The sequence below is a fragment of the Nannobrachium achirus genome (assembly GCF_963921795.1).
Source record: "Nannobrachium achirus genome assembly, chromosome: 6".
NCBI lineage: Eukaryota > Metazoa > Chordata > Actinopteri > Myctophiformes > Myctophidae > Nannobrachium > Nannobrachium achirus.
The window spans coordinates 43,283,202-43,307,877 of NC_137815.1; the positions used below are offsets into that span (position 1 = coordinate 43,283,202).

At 42.3% G+C, this 24,676-nt stretch overlaps 2 protein-coding genes across 4 annotated transcripts in view; both read right to left on the bottom strand.

The window, feature by feature from the left end:
- The window catches only part of kcnab2a (potassium voltage-gated channel subfamily A regulatory beta subunit 2a), a gene marked incomplete at its 5' end in the record, with an annotated part of 158,047 nt that overhangs the window by 96,148 nt on the left and 37,223 nt on the right, over positions 1-24,676 (bottom strand). The gene's annotated exons all lie outside the window — the stretch shown is intronic.
- Positions 18,562-18,822, bottom strand: LOC308286721 (bolA-like protein 2; the record flags this gene model as incomplete). The annotated part of the gene is made up of 1 exon (XM_080727825.1): positions 18,562-18,822. The coding sequence occupies one exon, from the start codon at positions 18,820-18,822 to the stop codon at positions 18,562-18,564; it is 261 nt and encodes an 86-aa protein (XP_080583951.1).

Genomic DNA, 24,676 nt, shown 5'->3' on the forward strand with positions numbered 1-24,676 from the left:
GTTATTATATGGTTATTTACATTGTTTATCTTACAAAATACATACAAAAACGAATGAAACAATTAAACTATAATAGTACCTTGAGATGAAGAAGCACTAGGGATGGAGCTCGTTAATTTTTATTGATAATGAGCACCTTATCGATGTTGCTTATCGAGCCGGGCTTTTATCGAGCCCACTATTGAGCTTTTTTCTGTTATTTTGTGGAAAGACATGATGAGACACTAATATATATATATATAATTACAGTACTATTCATGAATTAATAATAATAGCCTACTGTAAAACTATACTATAAACTATAGGCTAACATTTCCATGTCTCTCCTTTTCTTTTTTCTTTTTTTTACAGTAAATGCATATCTATTTTTTTCCATTAAATACATTTGACCAGGGCCTTCAAATACAGTACTTTAACAGACAGAAGGCAAGTCAACCTTTTTATTTTTGGAAAATATTTGAAGAAACTAAATGTGTACCGTCTCTTTAACAGTGTAATTTATAATGCATAGTACGGCGGTGTCACGCAACAAAAAAATACCCAATCAACAAGCTCAAACCGTGTCTGCTCGCACCGCGTTGTGATCTTGTACATCTGCTATTTTCGGTAGACTGAGTGAGAAGAAGTCGCGCTGGCAACGCTACGGATTCATTCGCACGGAGCGATACATTATAACTCTATGGCAGTGATTTTGAGTGACCCAAACGGATTATTATCGATGGAATCATTCATATTTTCAAGCACCACATACTTTCGGTGGAAGAGAACGGTTGTCGCGCTGCTTCAACAGCCCGCGTTGGAGTTGTTTCAACTCGTCTCAGTCAGACTAGCTCTGGTCCATAGCGTTAGTGGAGGAGAACTCCACTAACGCTATGGACCAGAGCTAGTCGCAGACGTGCAAAGTTATTGATTGCACTTGGGTCTTATGTGATGCACTATGGACAAGTGCCTGGCTCCGTCTGCATTGTCGAAGTATTCCCTCCCGAGCATGATGTAACAACCGTGCTGCATATAGCCCATTGTATTTAGCTTTCCCCTTGTCTTTTCAAAAAGGTAACCAAACTTTTTAGTGTTTCACGCGTTCCACCGTTGTTCCGCGGCACGCATGCACTTCCAAAGCACACAACTATCGATGACGCATTGTACCTCCCGGCCCCCGGCCGCTATAGCAGCCCATGACGTGACTCTTACCCGATAACAGGCTCGACAAGCCAAACCCACGTTCGGTGGGGGAACCCTTCTTGGTGTATCACCTAACACGCTGTGCCACTATGGTCAGAGAGCGGCCCGGTGCTACGCTAAAACTAAGGCACCCATTGAATTCTGTGACCATGCACAAAATAGCGTTGGTGGATTCCAAACACACACTGTCGTTAGTTCTATCGTCTGTTTTAAGACTTTCTACGCGGATTTCATTTGTGTTAACGTAGGGTACAGTAGCATGCCTTCACCCATGAACAATGGTGGCGTCTGTGGACTTTTTAAAATATTTTTTTTTCGCGACGTGGTAAATTATTTTAACGTGGACTCCAATGGAGGCGATGCGTCCGTGGGACCCCAGGGCAATGACGTGAATGCGTCTCTAGGCAACGTGAATGCGTCAGAGACGCGGAACACGCACGTAATGACGTCACTGCACGAGGTGACGTTTCGAGCCCGGTAGCTCTTCCTCAGACATTAAGAGGACGTATGGGAATCAGAAGGTCACCTGTTCGACCCTTGGCTCACCCGGTGTACGTGTCTGTGAGCAAGACATGAATTTTGTTTGTTTTCCGTTTCTGGTTAAAAACTACAAAAGTCAGGCTGCATGAAGCTAACAAAGGTGTAAAGCAACACGGCTGCAGTAAATCAATTTCACAATAATCACAATGGATGTGTTACATTTAAGATTGTAAATGTGCATGAATTGACCAGTGGAACATCCATGCTTCTGGACACACCCATTATTAATTGTATTAGCTGCAGCAGCAGCTGTGTTGCTTACTAGCCTGGCATGCTGTAGTTTTTGAGCGGTGCTAACCGCTCCTACAGTACATCTGGCTTTGTGTTTACGTATGTCTGTCTGTATGTCGCTCATAGCAAACTATGACACCAGACAACAATAACATCATACATACATCTAACTATCTAAGAATGTCTGTCTGTCTGATTTCTGTCTGTACTCTGACATCATAGTACTGATGTCACAGACTGGCCTGGACAGGAACACCATATGGGCATAAAAGAGAGCCACACAGACAGAGACATATGAGCAGACATATGAGCATGAAAGGGACACAGACAGACAGACAGACAGACGGATACAACGGGTAATGCACAACTGGACGTCAATGGTGACTATTCTGCCCAACAGGCACCGGTCTAGTTAGTATTTATTCTCAAATGCACCTCTCACTTGATACTGGGTGTGATTTTTATTTTTATTAACCTTAACTTCAAAATAAACAACAACATTAGCCTAGGATTTCCATTCCCTTCATACCCATGTGGGCTCATCAAAGTTATCTGAGCAATGAGCAGGTAAAGCTGTAAAAGCAATTTCCCCTGCCCAGGCCAGGGACCAGAAAATACTCCCTATCCAATGTTTTGGCACAGGCACACCATGTCATGATTGTGAATTTGGTTTCTATATGACATTATGATCACTGTGGTCATTCAGTGGTGAATGCGTTTCCTCTTGTGGAGGAAATACAGTAACAAAGTAATACTACAAAAAGCTACCAACACCACTACAACACACAGACTCCCAATGCTGCTTCTGTTCTGGACTGGAGAAATAAGACTGCACGAGGCCACAAGGTTTAAGTGACCACTTTTAGCTACTGGCAATAAATGGGTGATATCGAGTTGCATTTCCTCTGCAGTTCAAATGCCGCAAGTCTTCAACTGTTTAGACACGAGAGGAGGACACACTGCAGCGAGCGCCACATGCACGGGTCACAAAACAGCTGCGTAGATCTCAGCTGCATTCTCATTCAGAGAAAAGCTACAACAAGACACACGTCTGTCTGGTCTTTCAGCGTTTACAGACTGAGGCGATTACCGACGCACGGTCTACACTGTGCTTGTGTCATGCTCAATTTATAATCTGTCGTACACCGGAGACGTGCTAGATCTACAAGCTCACAACTCTTCGCATCAGCGGCACGTTGTGCGCTTGTAAATGTGCATGTGACTTCATCATACAACAACGACGTATAAATCAGGTTACAAACAACAAGGTATAAATCATGTTTTGTTCAGTCTGACGGAGATGCTATGATGCCTGTGGTGCTGCTGCTGCTACTGCTGCAGCTGCAGCTGCTGGAGATGTTGCTGCTGCTGCTGCTGACTGCAGCATTGCGGTACACTACACTCAGCTCAACTTGGGGAGAGCGAGAGAGCTCAGATTTACTGTTCTAATGGGCCAAGGTGCACTTTGCAGATTAAAACTGCAGATCGGGAAGAAATGGGGAGGAGGAGGGGGAAGGATAGGGAGGGAGGAAAGGAGTAGCGAGTGATAGAAAGGGAGTTGAGGAGGACATTGTTATCCGATTAAAAGCCTTGTGCCAGTCAATTGAATTTTGATCCAACAAACACACAAGGGATGGAATACTAGTGTCTGGAAACTAGGGCGGGGCAATATTGATATCATATCAATATCGTGTTAGGAGACTAAATATTGTCTGGGATTTCTTTATACTGTAGCATGTTGTTTTCTCTTCCTGTTTTTAATAACTATATTATTTATATACCTTGCTGATATGTGGAGAAAAAGATCCCCCCCCCCTTCTCTACTGCCTAGAACAAAATAATCCATTTTTGGGGGTCATGTTATCGGTGACGAACAGTTGCTCCTCACTGCGACAATGGGGAAATTCAAACATGAATAGAAAGTTGAGACTTGTTTGAGCCTTTTCAGCTAATTCAGTGTGTACAAGTACCATGTCTTGTGAATCAGAATACATAATTGTATTATTATAAACTACAAAAATATTATCGCAAAGCGAATAATTATATTCTTTAACACGGACATACGGAAGAGAAATCACTAGGGAAATCCTCCTTGATGTACTGTAAATACCCTTATTTGAACTGGTAACGTGATGATGTGTCTAAACGAATGTGATAACGATAATGATGTTCTCGCGCCTCACTGGAAGGCCCTGGCCAACACCGTTAGAAAAGTAATCGCATTATCACTATTTATTTTTATGTCATCATGTTATCGTTACGATGGGTTCTCAGATAATAAAACAAATAATCAAAAAAGTGGTTCTCTTGATTGTTTGATTAATTAATTAAGTAATCGATTGCTAATAATTGCTAAGAAAATAATCAATAGTTGCAGCCCTATTGCCCAGCGGAAACTGTCCGCACAAGAAGAGAGAAGAAGGATATTTGTAGTCATCCAAGCAAAGCTTACCAGCAACTAAATCTGTTCTTGGATCTTGTTTCAACTTCTCCATGTGGTTATCCCCGGTGTTCACAGAAAAGCTTACAAGAAACTAAATCTGTTCTTAAGACTTTGGCTCTTATTTCAACTTCTGCATGGCAAATCAATCAACAAATAAACCTATGTATCACTGAACTGACAAGCAGTTAGCTGTCACTAGAATGCAGATAGATCAGCGTCTGCTGTCATGAGATGGATCCCCCCCCCCCCTTCACACTGCGGCTTCCCCACACAAGATAAATCCTGTACATGACCTTGTCATCATCTTGTGTGACTAATCTTTGACACGTCATGTTATGTTCGAAGTGCAACTTTCACTTACTGAGCAAAACTATTAAAGCCTGATTTATATCAGCCAGACCGATATATTAGCCATTATTAGACTTTTTTTTTTACATCGGTATCGGTAATTACGCAGCCGATGTATGACGATTTTAAACCACTTTTAACCTACAGTAGCATCCCTGTTTTGCGTTAACATTTTCAACAGTCTTCCAAAAATAGAAGATCTAAAGCCTGAATTGTACTTAGTCGTACGAAGGTGTCCCGAGAACAGACTACTGCTGAAGATCAGCTATGTTCGGCATGCAACGCTAAATCAGCATGACAATTTCAATTTCATCTTATCCATTCAGTTACCAAAGCCCAAACATAGAAATAATCATGTTTACAGTTTACATCTTTAATTGTTTACACAGAAGTAATACTTTGTCATACTACAGCACCTCTAAGTATAACGTCATCCCAGCGTTTTAATTACAATGTGAATACGATGTAAGAGAAATATGAGCCAACCCATTTCCATATTCAGCTAGCGAAGATGGCCCGATCATAAGCCCACATACTCAGACATGTTATCCTATTATAGGTGGGCATAATATCACATTATGGGCGAATATGGGAAGTATCAAAACCGAAAGCCCAGATGGAATTGGAGATGTGCAATCATATGATAGGGCTGAGGGAGGCTGGGTGCAAAAGATGACATAACTTGTTCGGTGTGCAGTCTCCCCCTAAGCTAGTTATATGCAGAGCATTATATATATATAGTGCCTCAATATCTACCAAACAAAAATGCAAAATTGAGTCACAAAAGGTTTCTCCACATACTTTCCATCCATGAATCCACCCACACCCAGACTGAGTGTGTTTCCTCTGGAGACAGGGCTTATGTGAGCACAGCAGGCAGGCAGACAGACATGCAGCACTGGCCTGGAAAAGTATAGTGGTTCTCAAAGTGGGGTCCAGAGTAGGGCTGTCAAAATTATTACATAATCGTCTAATCGTGATTATTTGACATTATCGCAATTATTTTGTCATAATCGTCATAATCGTGAATGTTGAAAAAAATCAGAAATAGTGGAAATAGCAGATCTACAAGCTCACAACGTAGATCGGCTATTTTCACTATCAAAGTTATTTTTTAAGTAGTAAGTTGTCAAATATGTCAGTCATTTCTTTGTATATTTAGGTTATGTGTCATATCTACCATGTACAACTTCAAAGCCTAAAAGCCAAACAGAAATGTAATTATCAACGACAAAAACACAATTAAATCGTTAATCGCCAATTATTTGAGTGACAATTAATCGTCATGTAAAATGTCATATCGTGACAGCCCTAGTCCAGAGACCCCCAGGGGTCAAGCAAAATTAGTAAATATAGCATCAGTTTAACCACTTAAAGGAGTAGTTCACCCCCAAAATGACTTTTTTTCTATTGATTACTCATGCCATGGAGAGTAGAGTTCAATAATATTTTTAGTTTTTTGTCACATTCCTAAGACAAAAATTTGATTCGAGTAAATTTACCCCCATTGATTCTGGATTCTGAACGGGTCCCCATCCGGAACGAATGGGGGTAAATTTATTGTTATCACATTTTTGTCTTAGGAATGCGACAAAAAACTGAAAATATTATTAAACTCTAGTCTTCATGGCGTGACTAATCAATAGAAAAAAACTCATTTTGGGGGTGAACTACTCCTTTAAGCCCCATTTTATACTTTGGCGTGACATAATGTGACCTGCCATTTTGTAGATCTGCTATTATCTCTTATGGAGACCTCTGCCCAAATACATAGCAATTTGGGGTCCTTGATGTAAAAATGTTTAAGAACCACTGGTGTAGTACTTTGTGGCATTTGTAGAAAACGCACACACGTACACACACACACACACACACGCACGCACGCACGCACGCACGCACGCACGCACGCACGCACGCACGCACGCACGCACGCACGCACGCACGCACGCACACACACACACACACACACACACACACACACACAGACACGGATGCGAGCAGATGGCTGTGGAAGAGAGACGGGCTAACAGACTGGGCTGTCAGGGAGGGATCTCCTTCCTGCGTGAGAGTTCAATCAGGCGGAGAGGGAGACGAATGCTATTGCAGTGCTAACCCACCAGCACTCAAACAGGACGCCTGCCAGGACCATTGTGAGTGACAGAGTGAGTGAAGCAATCTACCAAAAACGCCCATGTCTCCGATAGAGCCTGACCGATGCCAGATTTTGGGTTCCGATCCCGAGAGAGTATAGGGCAGTGGTTCTCAAACTTGGGTTCGGGACACCAAGTGACACCAAGTCCCCAAATGATCTTGTGGGGTCCCCAGATGATTAGCTTAATGTCATTTATTTTTCTCACACCAACGGTAAACAAACCAACATACACCATAAGTGTATACTATAGAGGTTCGCGGCCCTTCGGGCCGCTCACATCTAGAGTCCACGCCCGCTTCTTTACTAAAAAACCTTTTTTTTTTTTTAAAAAGTAAAAAAAAAAAAAAAAGAAAAAAAGTTTTTTTTGGGGGAACTATTGTGGCGGAACTATTGTGCCACAGCACGTTTCCGGTCGGACATATTACTGTACTGTACTGTACCGTACTGTACTGTACTGTACTGTACCATACTGTACTGTAGTGTACTGTACCGTACTGTACCATACTGTACTGTACTGTACTGTACTGTACTGTACCATACTGTTCTGTACCGTACTGTACTGTACTGTACTGTACTGTACTGTACTGTACCATACTGTACCGTACCGTACTGTACTGTACTGTACTGTACCATACTGTACCGTACTGTACTGTACTGTACTGTGCTGTACTGTACTGTATTGTACCATACTGTACCATACTGTACTGTACAGTACAGTACAGTACAGTACCCTTTACTCAAGAGATGGATACAGTCCAGAGGGCAGCTAAGCAATACAAATGTAGGATAGCTCAACATTAAATATGCAGTTTGTTCCAAAATGCAAAATGGTGTAAAATGTTGAGTCTGTAAGATATATACAATAGTTTCAGAAATCCAAACCCCTCAGGTACAGGGTGGCCTGCTCTGTTTGTTTAGGTGGCATGGGATGTGTAGTGTAGTAGGAAAGGCAAAGTTAAATATTATGTTGAAATAAAGTGAACAATGGTAGGCCTACTGTTGAATGTTTTTTTTTTTTTAATTATGAAGTTGTTGTAGAACATGGAATGATTTTGGCATCGGTAGCCTAATACTTTTGTGCTTTTACTCAAGTAACACATTCGAACACAGACGTTACTTGTAACAGAGTACTTTTACCTAAGTAGAAACATTTCAGTACTTTTCCACTCGCAGCGTCAACGGACGTTGCCGTTGGTGTTATACACCGAATCGTGAACTATAGAAAACGGTGCCTGCGATGTTTTGATGTTTTAAATCATGTTTATGTAATTTCTACACAGATGTTGTTTGTTTTAGGTAATTTCTACACACGTTGTTGTTCATAGCTTAAGAGGATAGGATCGAGTAGGGCATGGGAGGGAGAGTACTTTTACCTAAGTAAAAACATTTGAGTAGTTTTGCAACTCAGCATCCACTGATGTTGCTGTTATACTCCGAATCAGCCGCCCCTCTACCCCTCTCCCTCTCAAAGCCGTTCTGAGTAGAGGTCTTCACGGGTCCAGCGCCCGCGAAAAAATAAAAGGCCTAATATTTTTTATCATTTTTTAACCCATTATATATATATATATATATATATATAAATTTATATATATAAATGAATAAATAAAAGACGACAACAGGCAACGTTTTTTTGCTGTTTGAAAAATAATAGGCCTAATATTTTTTATAATTTTTTAATCCATTTTATAATGGAAATATATATATATATAAATACAAATATATATATAAATGAATAAATAAAAAACGACAACAACAGGCAACGTATTTTTGCTATGTTTGATTTGTTCTTTTCTTATTTAAATAAAAAAATGAAAACTTCCCCATGGGGTGCTGGAACACCTGCAGCACCCCTAGTTCCCACGCACTGGCAGAGTCCTGCACAGTGGCCACTGTGCCAAATTCACTTTCACTTTCAGCGGTGTGGATGCTCGGAAGCAAAGAAAGTCACCACAGTTTGATTTGATCATTCCTTAGTCAATTATGAAGGGATTTCAAAAATTAAAACGTCTCCATATTGCTTGGGAAGTGTACTTCGCAGAGAAACCGTGGCCTTTGCGATTCGCTAATCGCGGGATTTCGCATCGCGATTTTGGGACGTGCATGGACCCCTAAAGGATTATTTTGTTCCATATTATATAGCCAATGGAATATGACCTGTCAGCAAACAGGTAGGAAAAGTACTACACTCTCTCTACCTCTCTCTCTCTCTCTCTCTCTCTCTCTCTACACTCTCTCTACCTCTCTCTCTCTCTCTCTCTCTCTCTCTCTCTCGCTCTCTCTCTCTCTCTCGCTAGTTTGTGCACGCCCATTTGTGATGTAATTCGCGTCGGAGGACAAAATGGATGATGCAATTGCGAATTGTGCAATAAGCATAAAAACACAAACTATACGGTCCTGCAGAGAGACTAAATGTATAAAATGTTGACAGGGCAAAGCGTCCAGGTTAGTCTGTCCTGGTGTGTGTGTTTATGAGAGGTGTTGTCACATATTGTAAATGTAGATACAGTTTGAAGTGTGTGGAAGTGTGTCTCACCATTGGAATGTTGGGTGGTCAAATGTAGGGATTTGATACAGGGTATCTGCGCATTTATAAAGTGACAATTTAAGGACTTTCAAGACTGTTTTAATACCAAACTGGTCAAACTATCAAATATTAAATAAGCAAGGGGCGAACATATATTATCTGTGGAACCGAGTAACATTAAATGTTATACCTACAATTCCAAGTGCTTGTCAGGGAGGGGTCCCCAGTTCAAATGTTTATTTTGGGGGTCAAGGCCTAAAAAAGTTTGAGAACCCCTGGTAGGGAACACACACAGGCTGCGGACAGGCTGCACACATTTCTCACCGCGCTGCAACACTGGGAAAATAGAACAGTGGTGGAGCGGCTGGCAAGGCGTGAACGTGCGTATGTTCAGCCGGTGTCCCTTATGAGAGAGTATTCTTATTTACAGATGTTTTTGACTGATATTTTGTTTTAAAAAAAGAAATAATAATAATAATAATCAAAACATTTAAATTAAGTTTTATATTAAACTTTGATAAATGAGAAGAACAATTAACTTTGACTTTACAATGAAGAAGCAAAGTAAATAGAAAATATACAAAGCTTTTGTGTAATAACTTAAAGCAAAGGTCTTCAACGGGGGGTCCAAGACCCCTAGGAGGTCCTCATATTTACAACATGTGGGCCACCAAATCTTTGAGTGATTTTCTTTTTTTAACCAGTTGAATTCTAGCATCCGAGGGGAACATTTACCAATAGCAGATCTACAAGCTTACAACGCATCACGTTGTGATGCGCTATGAGCTTGTAACATCTGCTATTTTCGGCGAAGAGGAGTCAGCAAGCCTATATTGCATTACATCCATAAGCCATCAAGAGTGCAAAAGGTCACACAGCAAGGCTATGATTATGAGGCCTATCTCAGGGAATATGTGACTATTGTAGCAGTAGCGCATGAGATGAATAGTCCCTGGTTGGCTGTACCACTGACATGCTCAAGATGAATCAGCAACCTTGCACAATCACATGGCCTGCGCTCAGCACTTTCTTTTATAATCCTGTGTTGACGTATTGGCAAATAGCAATCGCTGTTACATGTTACATGTGCAAGCACACACACCCACGCACACAAAGACCGTCCGGGAATAATAGTTCAATGAAAGCAGGGAAATGACTGTTGTGAAAGACACAATACAATTTACAGTTACAATTAAGGCATTTAGCAGACCCTCTTAATCCAGAGCGATTTACGATAACCAAGGACATAACAAGTTAATACATCAAATCCATAGAAGTAGTAAACTAAAAACGTAGGTAAACCAAGAAACTATTCAATAAAATCAACAAAATCAAAACATCAATAATCTGTACATCAAAGCTATACACACTATAGCTTTGAGGTACTGTACCATTGGATGCCAAGTTGAAAATGTACCAACTACCAAGGAAAACTAATACGCAGGGATGTGAGAAGAATGCAGTGAGTGGACTGCTTTCAAAACGGTACGGTACTGTATGCATAAATATTGTAAGCCAAGCTTTGCCTATCACTGCAGAGACCGGGCACACTGCAGTGAACGGGGAGCAGGGAACAACAAATTGCAGCAGAGAGGGAAGAACCTCCATCTCTGAGCTGTCTGTATAGTTATACCAGGGTCCAGGGCCACAAAGGCAATGAAGACATGTGAAAGAGAGGTAGAGAAAGAGAGACAGACAGACAGACAGACAGACAGACAGACAGACAGACAGACAGACAGACAGACAGAGGGAGGGAGACAGAGTAAGCGGGAGATGGAGAGTGAAGTGTAATTTTAGGAAATGAGTCAGTGTCACTCTGCCTCCAGTGCTTCACACACCCACACTAAGTTGGCACATGTGGTGTGTGAACATTAAGTGTCCATTATTATGATTGATTAGGGATGGTCCAATCAGGTTTTTTGGAACCGATCACAGAGCACCGATCACAAAAGTTTGATCACCCGATCCCGATCAATCACCGATCCGATCAAGTTATTATTTATATTTTCTAAATGTTAATGTTTTAACTTTAATTCATTCATTCACTCATGAATTCATTTATATATTTGCCTTATAGTTATTTACTAGCATTACTATGTATTTATTATCATAGCAGTAACTAATTATTCCTTCAGCACTGTGGAAATCAATACCCCAAAATGGTCTCAAGTGGGCATACTGAACGGCTGGTTGATCGGATGCACCGATCCGATCGGATCGGTGAATTTACCTTTTGATCTAAACCACAGATTATCGCCGATCACGCTTTGATCGGCCCGATCCGATCCATTGCCGATTGATCGGTAACATCTCTAGATTCTAGTGTGAGAGGCTTACCATTCTTCTTGGTGTGAGAGTCTTTGTGCTATTAGTGCTATAGTACTGTATGTGCTGCTCAACACCTTGGAAATCCAGAGTAGATTTTTTTGTTGTTTAGGTGAAGTTGTTTTGTTGTTTTAACTAACATTATTGTTTTCTTCATACATTGCTATGTACTCTGATTCCATTAAATTCCATTAAAACATTTTAATAATAATACAATAATAATAATTTAAAATAAATAACACTTCTATATTCTGCAAAATACATAAAAATGTGTTTGTCCAGTATATCATTTTGGAAGGCGGGACATGAATTTGTGATATATTAAAGGATGACTTCACCACTTTTCAACCTATCTTCATATAATTGGTACTCACTAATGTTCATTATAAAATAGCATTTATGAGCGGTGGTAGACCGCTCCATAGCATGGCCGTGTGTGTATGTGGGTCTGTAGCCCGTGTATCTGTGTATGTATGTATGTATGTATGTACCGGTATGTATGTATGTATGTGGGTCTGTAGGCTGAGTACCGATGAGTGACCAGAGAGGGTGCTGTTGAGTGAGTCTAGCCTGAGCATCAACTACAATACACACACACACACACACACACACACACACACACACACACACACACACACACACACACACACACCAGGGTGAGCAACACACACGCACACACACCCTCTCACTCACACCTCTCACACACACACACACACACACACACACGTTAGTGCTGTTGCACAGCCTCCACGTCCACCGCTCAGTTTTTTTTATTCTAGTTTAGTATCCTAAAAGTTACAAAACTAAAATGTACACAGTAAGTAATACAGTAAACACGAATGACAACAATGCAGAAAAACATTCTGAAAGTGAATAATAGAAACGCTTCTTCCAGTTCTTTGATCGTCACAGAAGTAACAACCTTCTGGTAAATTCCAACATTGCTTTGAGCTCCAGGTTTTGAGCCTAACAGCAAAATCCTGTGCTCTCCATCCTTCAAACACCACACAGCTCATTAATGTATCGAATTCCTTTAGCACATCATACTTTGCTTGTCTACTCCTATCCTTTCACCAGTATCCTACAGATCAGTATACCCGAGTCTGAGCAAGGAAAGAGAGGGATGAGACTGAGGATATTTAATTTTGCACAAGTGAGCAAAAAACATCTCACTGCTAGAAAAAATATTGCCAAGCATGCATTGCAGACGGATGTGGCACACAGGAACAATTGAGCAAAATCCGGATAGATCATTAGGGCCTATCATAGAAACAAACACTATTTCAGTAAAACATGAGAGGAAATGTCATTCTATTAACCTTGCACACATCTAAAGCATCTCAGAACAGATCACATACCCACCATTAGAGCCTATTCGCATTCTAGCTAAAGGGCACATCTATTATGGTTAGTTTTTTTAGCTGTGTAAAAAGGCTCACTGATAATAGAACACTGAATCAGCTTCATTTTTTTTTCAGCAGGGCAATGCTGGCAGGATGTTCCTTTGCCCACAAGGATCTAGTTGATGAGCCATTGAAAATAACTTGCCACATTACGGAAGTGTCTCCCTTCCAACAGCCGTACTTCACAGGCTTAACAACGAGCCGAGAGGACAGGAGAAGGCCCGAGTCACAGGACAGGACAGAGGAGGAAAGGGCAGGACAGCGAAGGAGAGGAGATAAGAGGAGGAGTCAGGTAGTCTGCCCAGCTCCCCCTCCTCCCTTACTCTGGAGAGTGCATTTCTCTGGGAAGTTGCTGCGCTAATGCACCAACACGACAGGGTCGGCTAGACATTAAAGCTCGCCTTGTGCTACTGTTTAAGTCATTGTTTGTTTGAGCTGTTCTGTAGTCAGTGTAGTGTACAGTTTCCAAGGAGTCTGGGTGGACAAAAGCCACTGCGGCAGATAGAGTGGGTTTGATTTGTGCGTTCTGCGGCTTGCTTTTCTATCTACAGTATATTAGGCCGCTGTCAAAAGAAAAACCTTCAATAATTCACAAGGTTTTAAAATGCCTTATCCTGATGTCCTGTTACAACCAGCGTATAGCATCAGTAAAGGGATTGCCCCCACCCCCCGGCTTGCTGACAGACGCTGTTGCTAACACAGGAAAACACAGAATGGTCCAGAATTCCTAATGAAATCTGGTGCAAATGCAGCAAGTGGCTGGCGGCTCTTTGAGCAGACTCTCTTAAGGTCCCCAGGTGAAACAGACACGCAAGCACGCACGCACGCACGCACGCAGCCACGCACGCACACACGTGAGATTGGTGTTAAACTAAAAAAAATACTGCTTGAAGATAAGGAAAGGTATTGAGTGTGTGTGAGAGAGAGAGAGAGCGGGGCAAGGTAACTGCAGTTGAAGAGTGATTGTGGGAAAAGGATGAGTATGCACCAGTGAGCAGGCTGCTTCAAGGAGGCCCAATGCTGTACAGTAGCTGGCTTTTTAAAAACAGGCAGGGCTATGCATCACTCTCCCAGCAGCCTCCTCTCAACCTTCAGCTTCCTTCTCTCAAACCTTTTCCTGTATGTGACAAACAAGTGCAGACAAGGACTGCACAGCTCAACGCCAAACCTCCATCATATTATGGTATCTCTGAATAAGGTGCAAATAACGGCGAAAAGGCAGAGACGCTCTTTTTCAGGCGACACTCATCCGTGATGGTCAGCCCCGGTTAGGATTTTAGTTTTGTGACCGAATGTAAACAAACTGACATCCATTTTAAAGTCGTCAGATCACACGCACAAAGCTTCTAGGGTTCTTCAAAATAAAAAGTGAAAGTGAATGGTGGCACTCTGCACTACAGCACATAGAATTTTCAAAACAATGGCAGCCCATGTGTTAACATTCACCAGCGTCGGCAGGTTAGCATTTCATCAGGTTAGTATTCACCAGCGTCAGCAGGTTAGCATTCACCAGGTTAGCATTCACTAGTGTTAGTTTTACTGAGGTTAAGGTTAGGGTTAAGGTTAACCTCTGTCCCCCCGACTTTCATCACCTCCGCGCAGCCAATCACAAACTTCCGCTGCCTTAACCCAGTTGCTTTTTTTGATACATTGTGACCTGCACCTGCACATTTATAAAGTGACAATTTAAGGACTTTCAAGACCAAACTGGTCTTAATACCAAACTGATCAAACTGTCAAATATTAAGTAAGCAAGAGGCGAACATTGCGAAAATAGCCGATCTACATGCTCACAACGCCTTGCAAAAAACACTCTTCCAATCTGGTAAGAGTAACATTACCCAATACCGCTAATAATAATCATGAGGAAACGTCCCAATTCAGTAATTTTGCAAACTCCCCTGTACACTGTGGTCCCTGATATCTCTGCCAACCTCTACTTTTGGCCCAGGGGGGGAGACAACCACTGGCCTCCTTCGATACATGAGTTATGAGCCACTTCTTTTCAGCTGACAGCGAGGAGTTTCACCGGGAGAGCCTAATGTGCATGGAGGTTCATGCCATCTCCCCCAGTTCCTCTGCTGAACAAGCAATATGTCCAGGAGTCGCAAGTGCAGCGACAAGGACACAATCCCCTGCCAGCTCCCCACCCACAAACGCAGCCAATAAAAGCCTTTCATGAAATGTTATTGCCCCTGTATCCTCCATGTTGGAAGAAACAACAGCAGAAAAACAATCCACCGTTTGTCAGCCTTCTGATTGGTCCCTGAGACTCCCTGACTGGCCAACCAGAAAAAACCATTCACTTTTTGCTATCGGGGGTGGAGTTTGTGCAGTGGAGAATGTTGCTTCAGGCTTTCAAGAACGGTCCGCACTGCGCGACACGGCGTGCGTCTAGTACGGCCGCGCGAGGTGATCGCGATTTCGCTCAATATAATGAATAAGCTTCAACAAACTAGTTCACATGGACCTTATCAATGTAACTAAGAGTTACGATTGGGTACATATCTATACTATAATTTTGCGAATGTCTGAGTGTCTGAGTGTCTGTCACAGCGTTTCTCCTCAGTGGCTGGAGCAATTGATCTGAAATCGCATCACCATAAGCATATGAACACACCTGACATAACTGTGAAGCCCGTTTGTCACTTTCACAAATCATATGCTGTATATTAGCATTTTTATGGTGTATCTACTATCTATTCTGCATCTAGCTTGAGGCACATCTATTCTGCATCTAGCATGAGGCAAAATGTTTAACCAGCTCTGTGTGTGTGTGTGTGTGTGTGTGTGTGTGTCTGTCTGTGTGTGTGTGTCTGTGTGTGTGTGTGTGTGTGTGTGTGTGTGTGTGTGTGTGTGTGTGTGCAGGCAGGTGGGCGGGCGGGCTGGGGGGGGGGAAACGTGTTTCTTACATTGATGCTCCTACAGTACATCATGAAACGGGTTTCTTACATTGATGCTCCTACAGTACATCATGCAAGCACCAGTTAAAGTTACTTTCCATCCCTCATATACTGTGTGCAGACACTGTGCACAGTGCACATCCCATAACCCACACACTGCACATCATTTTGGAGCTCATATCTTTGAACGGGTAAGGGCTAGTATTTTAAATGGTCAGAATTACGAAAGCCAGCCTATTATGTGAGGAGAACTAATCTGGCTGTCATCTTCCTACCCAAGATGCACTGCGCTTTCTCTTTCTATTTCTATTCTCTCTCTGATCCAGAGGATTAAACTAATTAAAACATATATTTTCTGGGGAAAACTACTGTTTTGCTATGTAATTACTGTACCTTTTTCTTCCCTTTTTATTAATATCACGTAGATGTGTTTTTTTGGGTACTTTATATAGCTGTAATGAGGCTATGAAAAAAAGAAAAATCCCATCCACTTCCACTATAAAAGAATCTGCAAGGATGATTCTGCCCCACTGGGATTAAACAAATTAAAACATATCTTTTCGGGGAAACCCCCTGTTTTGCAATGTAACTACTATACCTTTGTCTTCCCTTTTTATTAATATCACCTAGATGTTTTTCCTTTGGTACTTTAAATTGCAATAATGAGGCAATGAAAATACCCTCTCCCCCCATTCACTGCCACTATAAAAACAATCTGCCCAGGGTCATCTGTACCACCATAGTAACAGGGCAGAATGGGGCGGGATTTGCAAAGGGGAGAATTGCTATGCGTTGACATGTGTTTTCTTCTGTACTCCCTTTCCTACCATTTCTGAATCCAAGTACCCGTATTTTCCGGACTATAAGGCGCACTTAAAAGCCTTTAATTTTCTCAAAAAACTACAATGCTCCTTATAGTCCAGTGCGCCTTATATATGGATCATTCATTGACATTGACATTCCCTTTAGCACAGCTCCATCTGTTGGATGCATAACACAACAGTAGCGTCTATTATGTGCGCCTTATAGTCCGGTGCGCCTTATATATGAAAACAGTTCGAAAATAGACCATTCATTGACAGTGCGCCTTATAGTCCGGTGCGCCTTATAGTCCGGAAAATACGGTACCCCCTTTTCCTGACCATATACAACACATTGTGAATAATAACCCACATTTGGAATACTAGAAGCTCGGCCGCCCGGCGAGCACCTAGTCGGAGGCTGGCAAACTCGGGAACGATGTAAATAGGGAATGAATGCCCCGCCCTTTGATGCAAACCCCATTATATCTGTTGTCATAGGACCCGCTTTGACCATCTGTTTGCCTGTGTCCATTTATGCCCATATATGGAGATATCTGTATCTGTCTGTCTGCGTCCATTTTATGCCCATATATGGAGATCTCTGTGAACACAGTGCCGGTTCCGGAAAACCCTGATGTCAGACATCAGCTCTGCATACGGAGATTCAGAACCTTTCACGCCGGTTCCGCAAACGGAGCAAAGGTTTAGTCCAGTTTTGATGTCAATATGTTCAAAAAATATACTGTATAAGCATTGCTTTTTATTTGATAACAGCTAGTCAGTTTTCTTTTTGTTCATAGTTTGCCACAGTTTTACTCCCTATTTTCTCATTTCTGTCACGTATCCAGTATCCACTGTAGTACTTCTGCATGCCCCAAAGGCTAGTACACAGTCATGTACCCATATTTGAGAAACACTCCTACAGAAGATAACGTTTTATTATTTATGGACTTAAAAACAAGGCGAGGTACATACACAGCAGGTAAAGGGGAGATAAGACTGGTTCCTGACGGCGCTGTTGCCTGAATATGGCATGATGCTGCAACTAAGCATTGCTCCCAAGTCTCGACAAGACCAAAATCCTGGTAACACACAAATCACACTACACCCACTACATCCCCACCCGCAGTTCAACCAAGGAGTGTGAAAAAAGTCGGGAATATAGACCCCACCTATTGTGCAATACTCCTGTTAACTGATGTACCCGTCACGTTGCACCCATTGTCAGCTCACATTGTACTTTGCTCTTCCGCTTTTGTTCTCTCAATCTTATACTTTCTGTTCCATTCCTTACACTGACACTTATTTTGAAACCAACAAGGCACAAACAAAGCAGCCAATCAGTTAAGCTGACGGTGGGCCAGGTTGGTCAATCAGGGAAGCGATGCATACACTTCCCCCAAAACACACAGAGATTCAGTGCACTCTTCAGGGATGGATATCTGCAGGAAGATTTTTGGTTCTCGGAAACCATTGGTCCTATCGAATTGCCACTGCATACCCCTGGATCATCATATGGAACAAACACCGAAAGTTTGAGGCTGTTCGGAATGGATTACTCGTTAATGGTAAAAGTAATATTATAGAAATGATTACTTGTAACATGTTACTGCCAAACACAGGTAATGTGGTTGGTGATGTGGTTATCAACACCTTAACGTCATTCAACTGCAAGGTACTGTATGTGTGCGTGTGTATGTGAGTTTGTCACTGTGACTTCTGTTTCTCCCATTGATCTGGCGTGAGGGTCTTCTGTTCGAAGGCGTGGATCTCTTTCAGTTCTTCTGCCAAGCATGTATTCACCAGCCTGTGTCTCTGTAATAGAGGTTTTCCCTCAAATTGCGATGACACAACCAACACCTTGAAGCTAGCGGCACACCTGTTGAGTGAGGTGTCCTCAACGTCCACATGCACTGCTACCAGCTCCTTGGTGAGCTTCTCACGGATACGATCAGCTGTTACAGCCATGCCTCCAGGATAATGATAAGATGCTAAACTGTTGTAAGGTTTAAATACAACTGGGAAAATCTCAAATCTCAAACTTTCATATGGGATGGCTTATTCTTTTGGTGATGTCATCAACATGATGTCATACGTGACGAGCTCACTGTGAGTGACATCACTGACGAATACTTGGCATCTTTATCCTAGTCTTTTCATCCAGCATTATGTCGTCACTTCAGGCTGTATTTTTTTACGCTCGCGCTACTGAAATACTTATTTAAATATTATTCTATATCTCAACAATAGTACAACAACTACAACTAAGAAGGTGTTAGTTACCAAGGTAAACTAATGAGTCACTATACAAGTTTAGTTTACTGGATCTTGTAAACAAGTTAAGGTGAAACAGTAATTTAATGCTTTTACAATGCCTACTTATATTGCCTACTTTACTACTGTACAAAGATTTAGCATTTTGTTGTACCCACCAATTAGCCGTGCTAATAAGACTCCCTAATCGGGAGATAAGCGCCCGTCAGGTCGCAGCGTGATTTTAGGGCAAAATGTGTAGGAGCAGTGTCCAAAAATGTGTTTGAAAAATTGGCCAGATGGTGGCGCTATATGGGACAGATCCATGTTGATGACATGAGTGTAGACATACTATGTACCGATTTGCATGATTTTAGGGCAAAATCTGTAGGAGCAGTGTCCAAAAATGTTTTTTGAAAAAAATGGGACAGATTCATGTTGATGGCTCTCTTGGCACCGCAGAGGCGGACGCGTGGGTACCGGCCCCAGCTCTCCCGGTCGCTCCTGGCCCAAGTTACAGCATTTTATGTGCGCTGCAGTGGCGGGGGTCCTCCACTAGGGGCATCCATGCTGGAGCACCAGGAGTCGGTGGTCCCTGGGAATTCCTGTGAACAGCCCCGTTTGGGTGGTCATTTGGTCATTTTTGCACTTTTTGGTGGCGGCAGAAGGGGGTCCCTGGGGGTCCCTGGAGCTCGGGGGGTCCCTGGTGGGGTGGAGGTTGTGGTTTGGCAGGCAAGGAGTGTGTGTGCAAAGTTTGGCATGGATTGGGGCAACGGTGGCGGACATATGAGTTGGGGAAAAGTGTGACACGACAGACAGACTGACAGACTGACTGACAGACAGCCGGTGGAGGTTTTGGTAGTAACTGCGACCTGACGGTCGCAACAAAGGCTACATGAACATGGATAAACAGCAGTGATCGAGCAGATACAGAAAAACATGGACTGTGAGAAGATACTAGCTTAAACCCAGGCAGACAATTATGTTCAACTCCCACAATGACTCAAAGGGGCTCTTGTCCAAATATCTGTGAATAACACAGCACAAGGATAAGTTGACAGCCAAAACAATGCTTTTAATAAAGTTCACGCTTTGTAAATGTAGGTGGGTGTACCATCTTGTGCTTGGCAGTTCCAAACTTCACCAGCAAGCATACTACAAAACCTTCAGAATTTCCCTAGGCAACTAGATTATATATTATTATTTTTACCAGCTTGCAAAGCTGTTCTACAGATCGTCAGCCACCTAGCCGCCACAGCATGCCAAGATCTCCTTATTTTTGAGTGTCGCTAACCACTCCTACGTCTGGCTTTGTGCGTAGGTCCCTATGTCCGTATGAGCACGGAACTCCATGTATGGAGATAACTAACGTCACAGACAGAGTGGCCCATACAAGGAGATATGCACATTATGTCTCACCTATGCATTCGCACAGCGTTCTAGGTTACTTCACCACCTCAGCAAGGCTAGTCCACACGGCGCAAGCTGGTATAAAAGGACGGTGTAATTTCTTGTGTTTTACCAAAAAGGTTTGGTTCTTTTATTCTTACTTGTACTTCTCTTGTGTTTCACTCTCCCACGAGATTAATAAAGATCTTAAAAATATTGATATCAGCAATTATGTAGCTGATATGCATGTGTCCCTAATTTGGGAACATCGTTATTGGAGGTACTCTCCGGGACTGGGACGCCAAAAGAGATCGCCCTACCTCGAGTTTGAAGTCTTCAGTCCCATATATGGGCAAAGTTAACACTTAAAACCAAAACCCACAAAATCTCTTATAATAGCCAGAATAGATTGCCTATTTAACCCTTTTTTGGCGGGAACCCCTTTTGGTGTTTTCTTTTTACCCTTCAGGACTGGAACCTATGTACAGTATATAGAAGCAGCATAATGTTTTTGTAATTTTTGGAGCCGTGGGCGGAGCCCATGGTCTCCCTCTGAGTGGCAATGTGTGTCCTGTCTCACCAGTGAGAACTGTCCCGTTGAGTTCGAACAGTACCTTTTATGACCACACATGTTAAGGGAGGGGCGCTGTTTTCAGGCCAGGCACACACACGCACACACACACACACAGGGGGGAACACAGAATCAAAAACATAGATCTGGAAGTGCTCAATTTCACGGCTCCACTTCGAACCAAGGTTTGATTTTTGAATAAATATTTGAAGTTTACAGAAAACTGAGGTCATGATTTAGAAGGCGTTTTTAGAATCGGCCTCAGTCCTAAATGGGTTAATATTCAATCTACAAACTCACAATGCAACGAGCTTGTAGACCTGCCATTTTCGTTGAAATGTTCACCTATTTTGACATGACCAGAATAGCGATGCTACTATATGGTTCACAGGGTTACAGATTTGCAGAGCAGTGACCTTCTGCCCGTAAAGGGATGTGTGATTCTGAACGCCAGCTGAGAGGTAACAGCTTTTAACTGTACTCATCATCAGCTGTGAGAGGGCGATGCTGTGTCTTGTCCTGCCTTTACCCACCATGCCTCGGGATCAGACACATGCTATTAATAAACGCCTCAAGAAGAAAAAACAATTTCACTGACTTCCATCTGTCTGATCGCATACACGTTGACGCATCTGACTCACTGCCCGATGCTGTTGGCAGCAAGGGTCACTTTCCGTGCACACCACCACCGCGGGACACGCTCAATAGCCGACTGCTCTTTTCAGAACACAACACTGGGTGTCTCAAATTGTGAATCTATCTAGTTCACTGGTTCTCAACATGGGGTCCAGCCGGGATCCCCAGGGGACCTTATGGGCTTTAACTCCAAGATAAGAGTGTTACAAATGTACGTACGCGCTCAGACTTGTTTACTCGACAGCGGTCTGTAGAGAAAACAGCACATTTTGTGGCGTTCTCACTTGTTATTCTGCGTCTAAATGGAAAAGCATCAGCTAAGAAAATAATGTAATGTGCATTGTGCATGCCATGTCGCTAGGTAGCGGTGACGCACGGCCAGAGAGACAAGTGACGCACTTCCTATCACAGCTGTCTTGCTTGTTTTGTTTACATTCTCCAGTAAAAGTATCAATACTGCATTGTACCGTAGAAGAACTCTGTTACAAGCAAAAGTCCAGGGGTACAGGTTTGTACCTCACACTTTGCTCTTTGTGAAGTGAAGTGGTTTGCAAATGAATAGGCGTGAACACAAATTTAGATAGAACAGTGTCTAGAAAGTAGAAACATAACAGAATTGCAGTTCAACAAGCCAGGCAGAAAAAAGTAGGGCTTTTTCAAGGGCTGCAAAACCTCCGAACCGCACTCTAAACTGTAATTGGAATCCGATTGGAATTCTCATTCTGCGATTAACCGCTTTGACATTTTCCTTTAATCGTTGCATTCAATTAAATTGACCTGATCTTGTACAGTGGACAGTGACCTTCTAAAAGCCTAGACTCAACACAATGGTACAGTAATTATGACTCCAATCCATTGGAGCATGCTTTAATATGATGACTTGGGTACATGAAAGAGAAAAGGCAATACCATAGAGACCACACCTTCAAGGACAACGACTGTCTCATTCAGAAAGGATGATCGACAACATCCAAGTTACACAAAATGTTCCTCTAACTGCCCATGCATGCACACGCACACGCACACACACACACACACACACACATCAGCCTACCTACATAGACCTTTAGTGCTTGTGCTGTGAAGCGTGCAAAAGGTTTTCTTGAGGCATAAAGCGTTAACGTCATTCTGTTTATTCATGTCCACATATACGCCTTCAGCCTGCCCATAATCTGTGTCATGGGCAATCAATGTAGGAGTTCAAGTGCTTGTTTACCAGTCTATTTCTGTGTTCTTGGTCTAACAGCAGCTGAAGTGTCTAAGTGTGTTAAGGTGAGGACGGTTGAATGGATGCCAATGAAATGTTTCCCTATTTCATAGTGAAGCAAGACGTCATTTGTACGTCAATGGAAACAAATTGCAAGGTTGGCAACAAGCGATATGTATGATTGGAACGAAGTAATATATTCTTAAAAGGAGTTGTTCACCCAAAAAAATATTTCTATCAATTTAAACACCCTGTGAAGCCTTGAATTAATGCCGATTTATTTATTTTTTTGCATTCCTGAGCCAATAATTTGATAACCGGGTCATCGGTCAATATAGTCCATGGGCCATACGAGATGTCGGTTGAAAAGCTCTATATCTGTAGATTATATTTTGGTATGATAACCCTTTCTGAGACACAGCTAAATTGGTGTTATCAGCCGCTAGAGTTGGTGTCCCATTAACTTTACATTACAGGGAAAAAAAGCAAAAAATGTATCTGCTTTAAGTAACACTAGCCCTTACCCGTTCAAAGATATGAGCTCCGAAATGATGTGCAGTGTGTGGGTTATGGGATGTGCACTGTGCACACAGTATATGAGGGATGGAAAGTAACTTTAACTGGTGCTTGCATGCTAATATGTAGGAGCATCAATGTAAGAAATACCCGTTCCATTTAACGGCTACAGAGATACTGTGTACCGATCTGCATGATTTTTGGACAACATCTGTAACAGGGCCAGAACCCCCCCCCCCCCCCGTGTGTGTGTGTGTGTGTGTGTGTGTGTGTGTGGGTTTGTGTGTGATTGTGCATGGCCTGAACAACAGCGCCCCTCCCTTAACATGTGTGGTTACAAAAGGTACTGTAGGCTAAATAGATATAGATACACCATAAAAATTCTAATATACAGCATACGATTTGTGAAAGTGACAAACGGGCTTCACAGTTATGTCAGGTGTGTTCATATGCTGATGGTGATGCGATTTCAGATCAATTGCTCCAGCCACCGAGGAGAAACGCTGTGACAGACAGACAGACACTCACTCACTCACTCACTCAGACATTCGCAAAATTATAGTATAGATATGAGGGGTCAAACTAGGGGTTTTTCATGATTCTAAATCCATTGCAAATATCTGTTTTGCATAAAAAACATTCATTGGGCTAAAACGGCCCCCACAAAAGTGTGAAAAGTGATGACTTTTCATCACTAAACCATAGTCTTGTGGGGCCGCTTTTTTAGCCCAAGGAATGTTTTTTGTGCAAAACAGATGCTTGCAATGGATTCAGAATCATGAAAAACCCCTAGTTTGATCCCTCATATGCTACTTAAAGCAGATTATTTTTTTGCTTTTTTTTCTCCTGTAATGTAAAGTTAATGGGACACCAACTCTAGCGGCTGATAACACCAATTTAGCTGTGTCTCAGAAAGTGTTATCATACCAAATTATAATCTATAGATATAGAGCTTTTCAAAAATGCATGATAACCTTTGCCACCTTTCCGATACTGACATCTCGTATGGCCCATGGACTAATAGGAGTTCATGAATTCAATGGCTTCATGGGGTGTGTAATTGATAGTAACTAATTCACCAAAAAAAGGAACTGTGTATCGTGTGTGTGTGTGTCACGCATGCACGCACGCACGCACACACACACACACACACACACACACACACACACACACACACACACACACACACACACACACACACACACACACACACACACACACACACACAGTAGTGTCCGACCGATAGACTT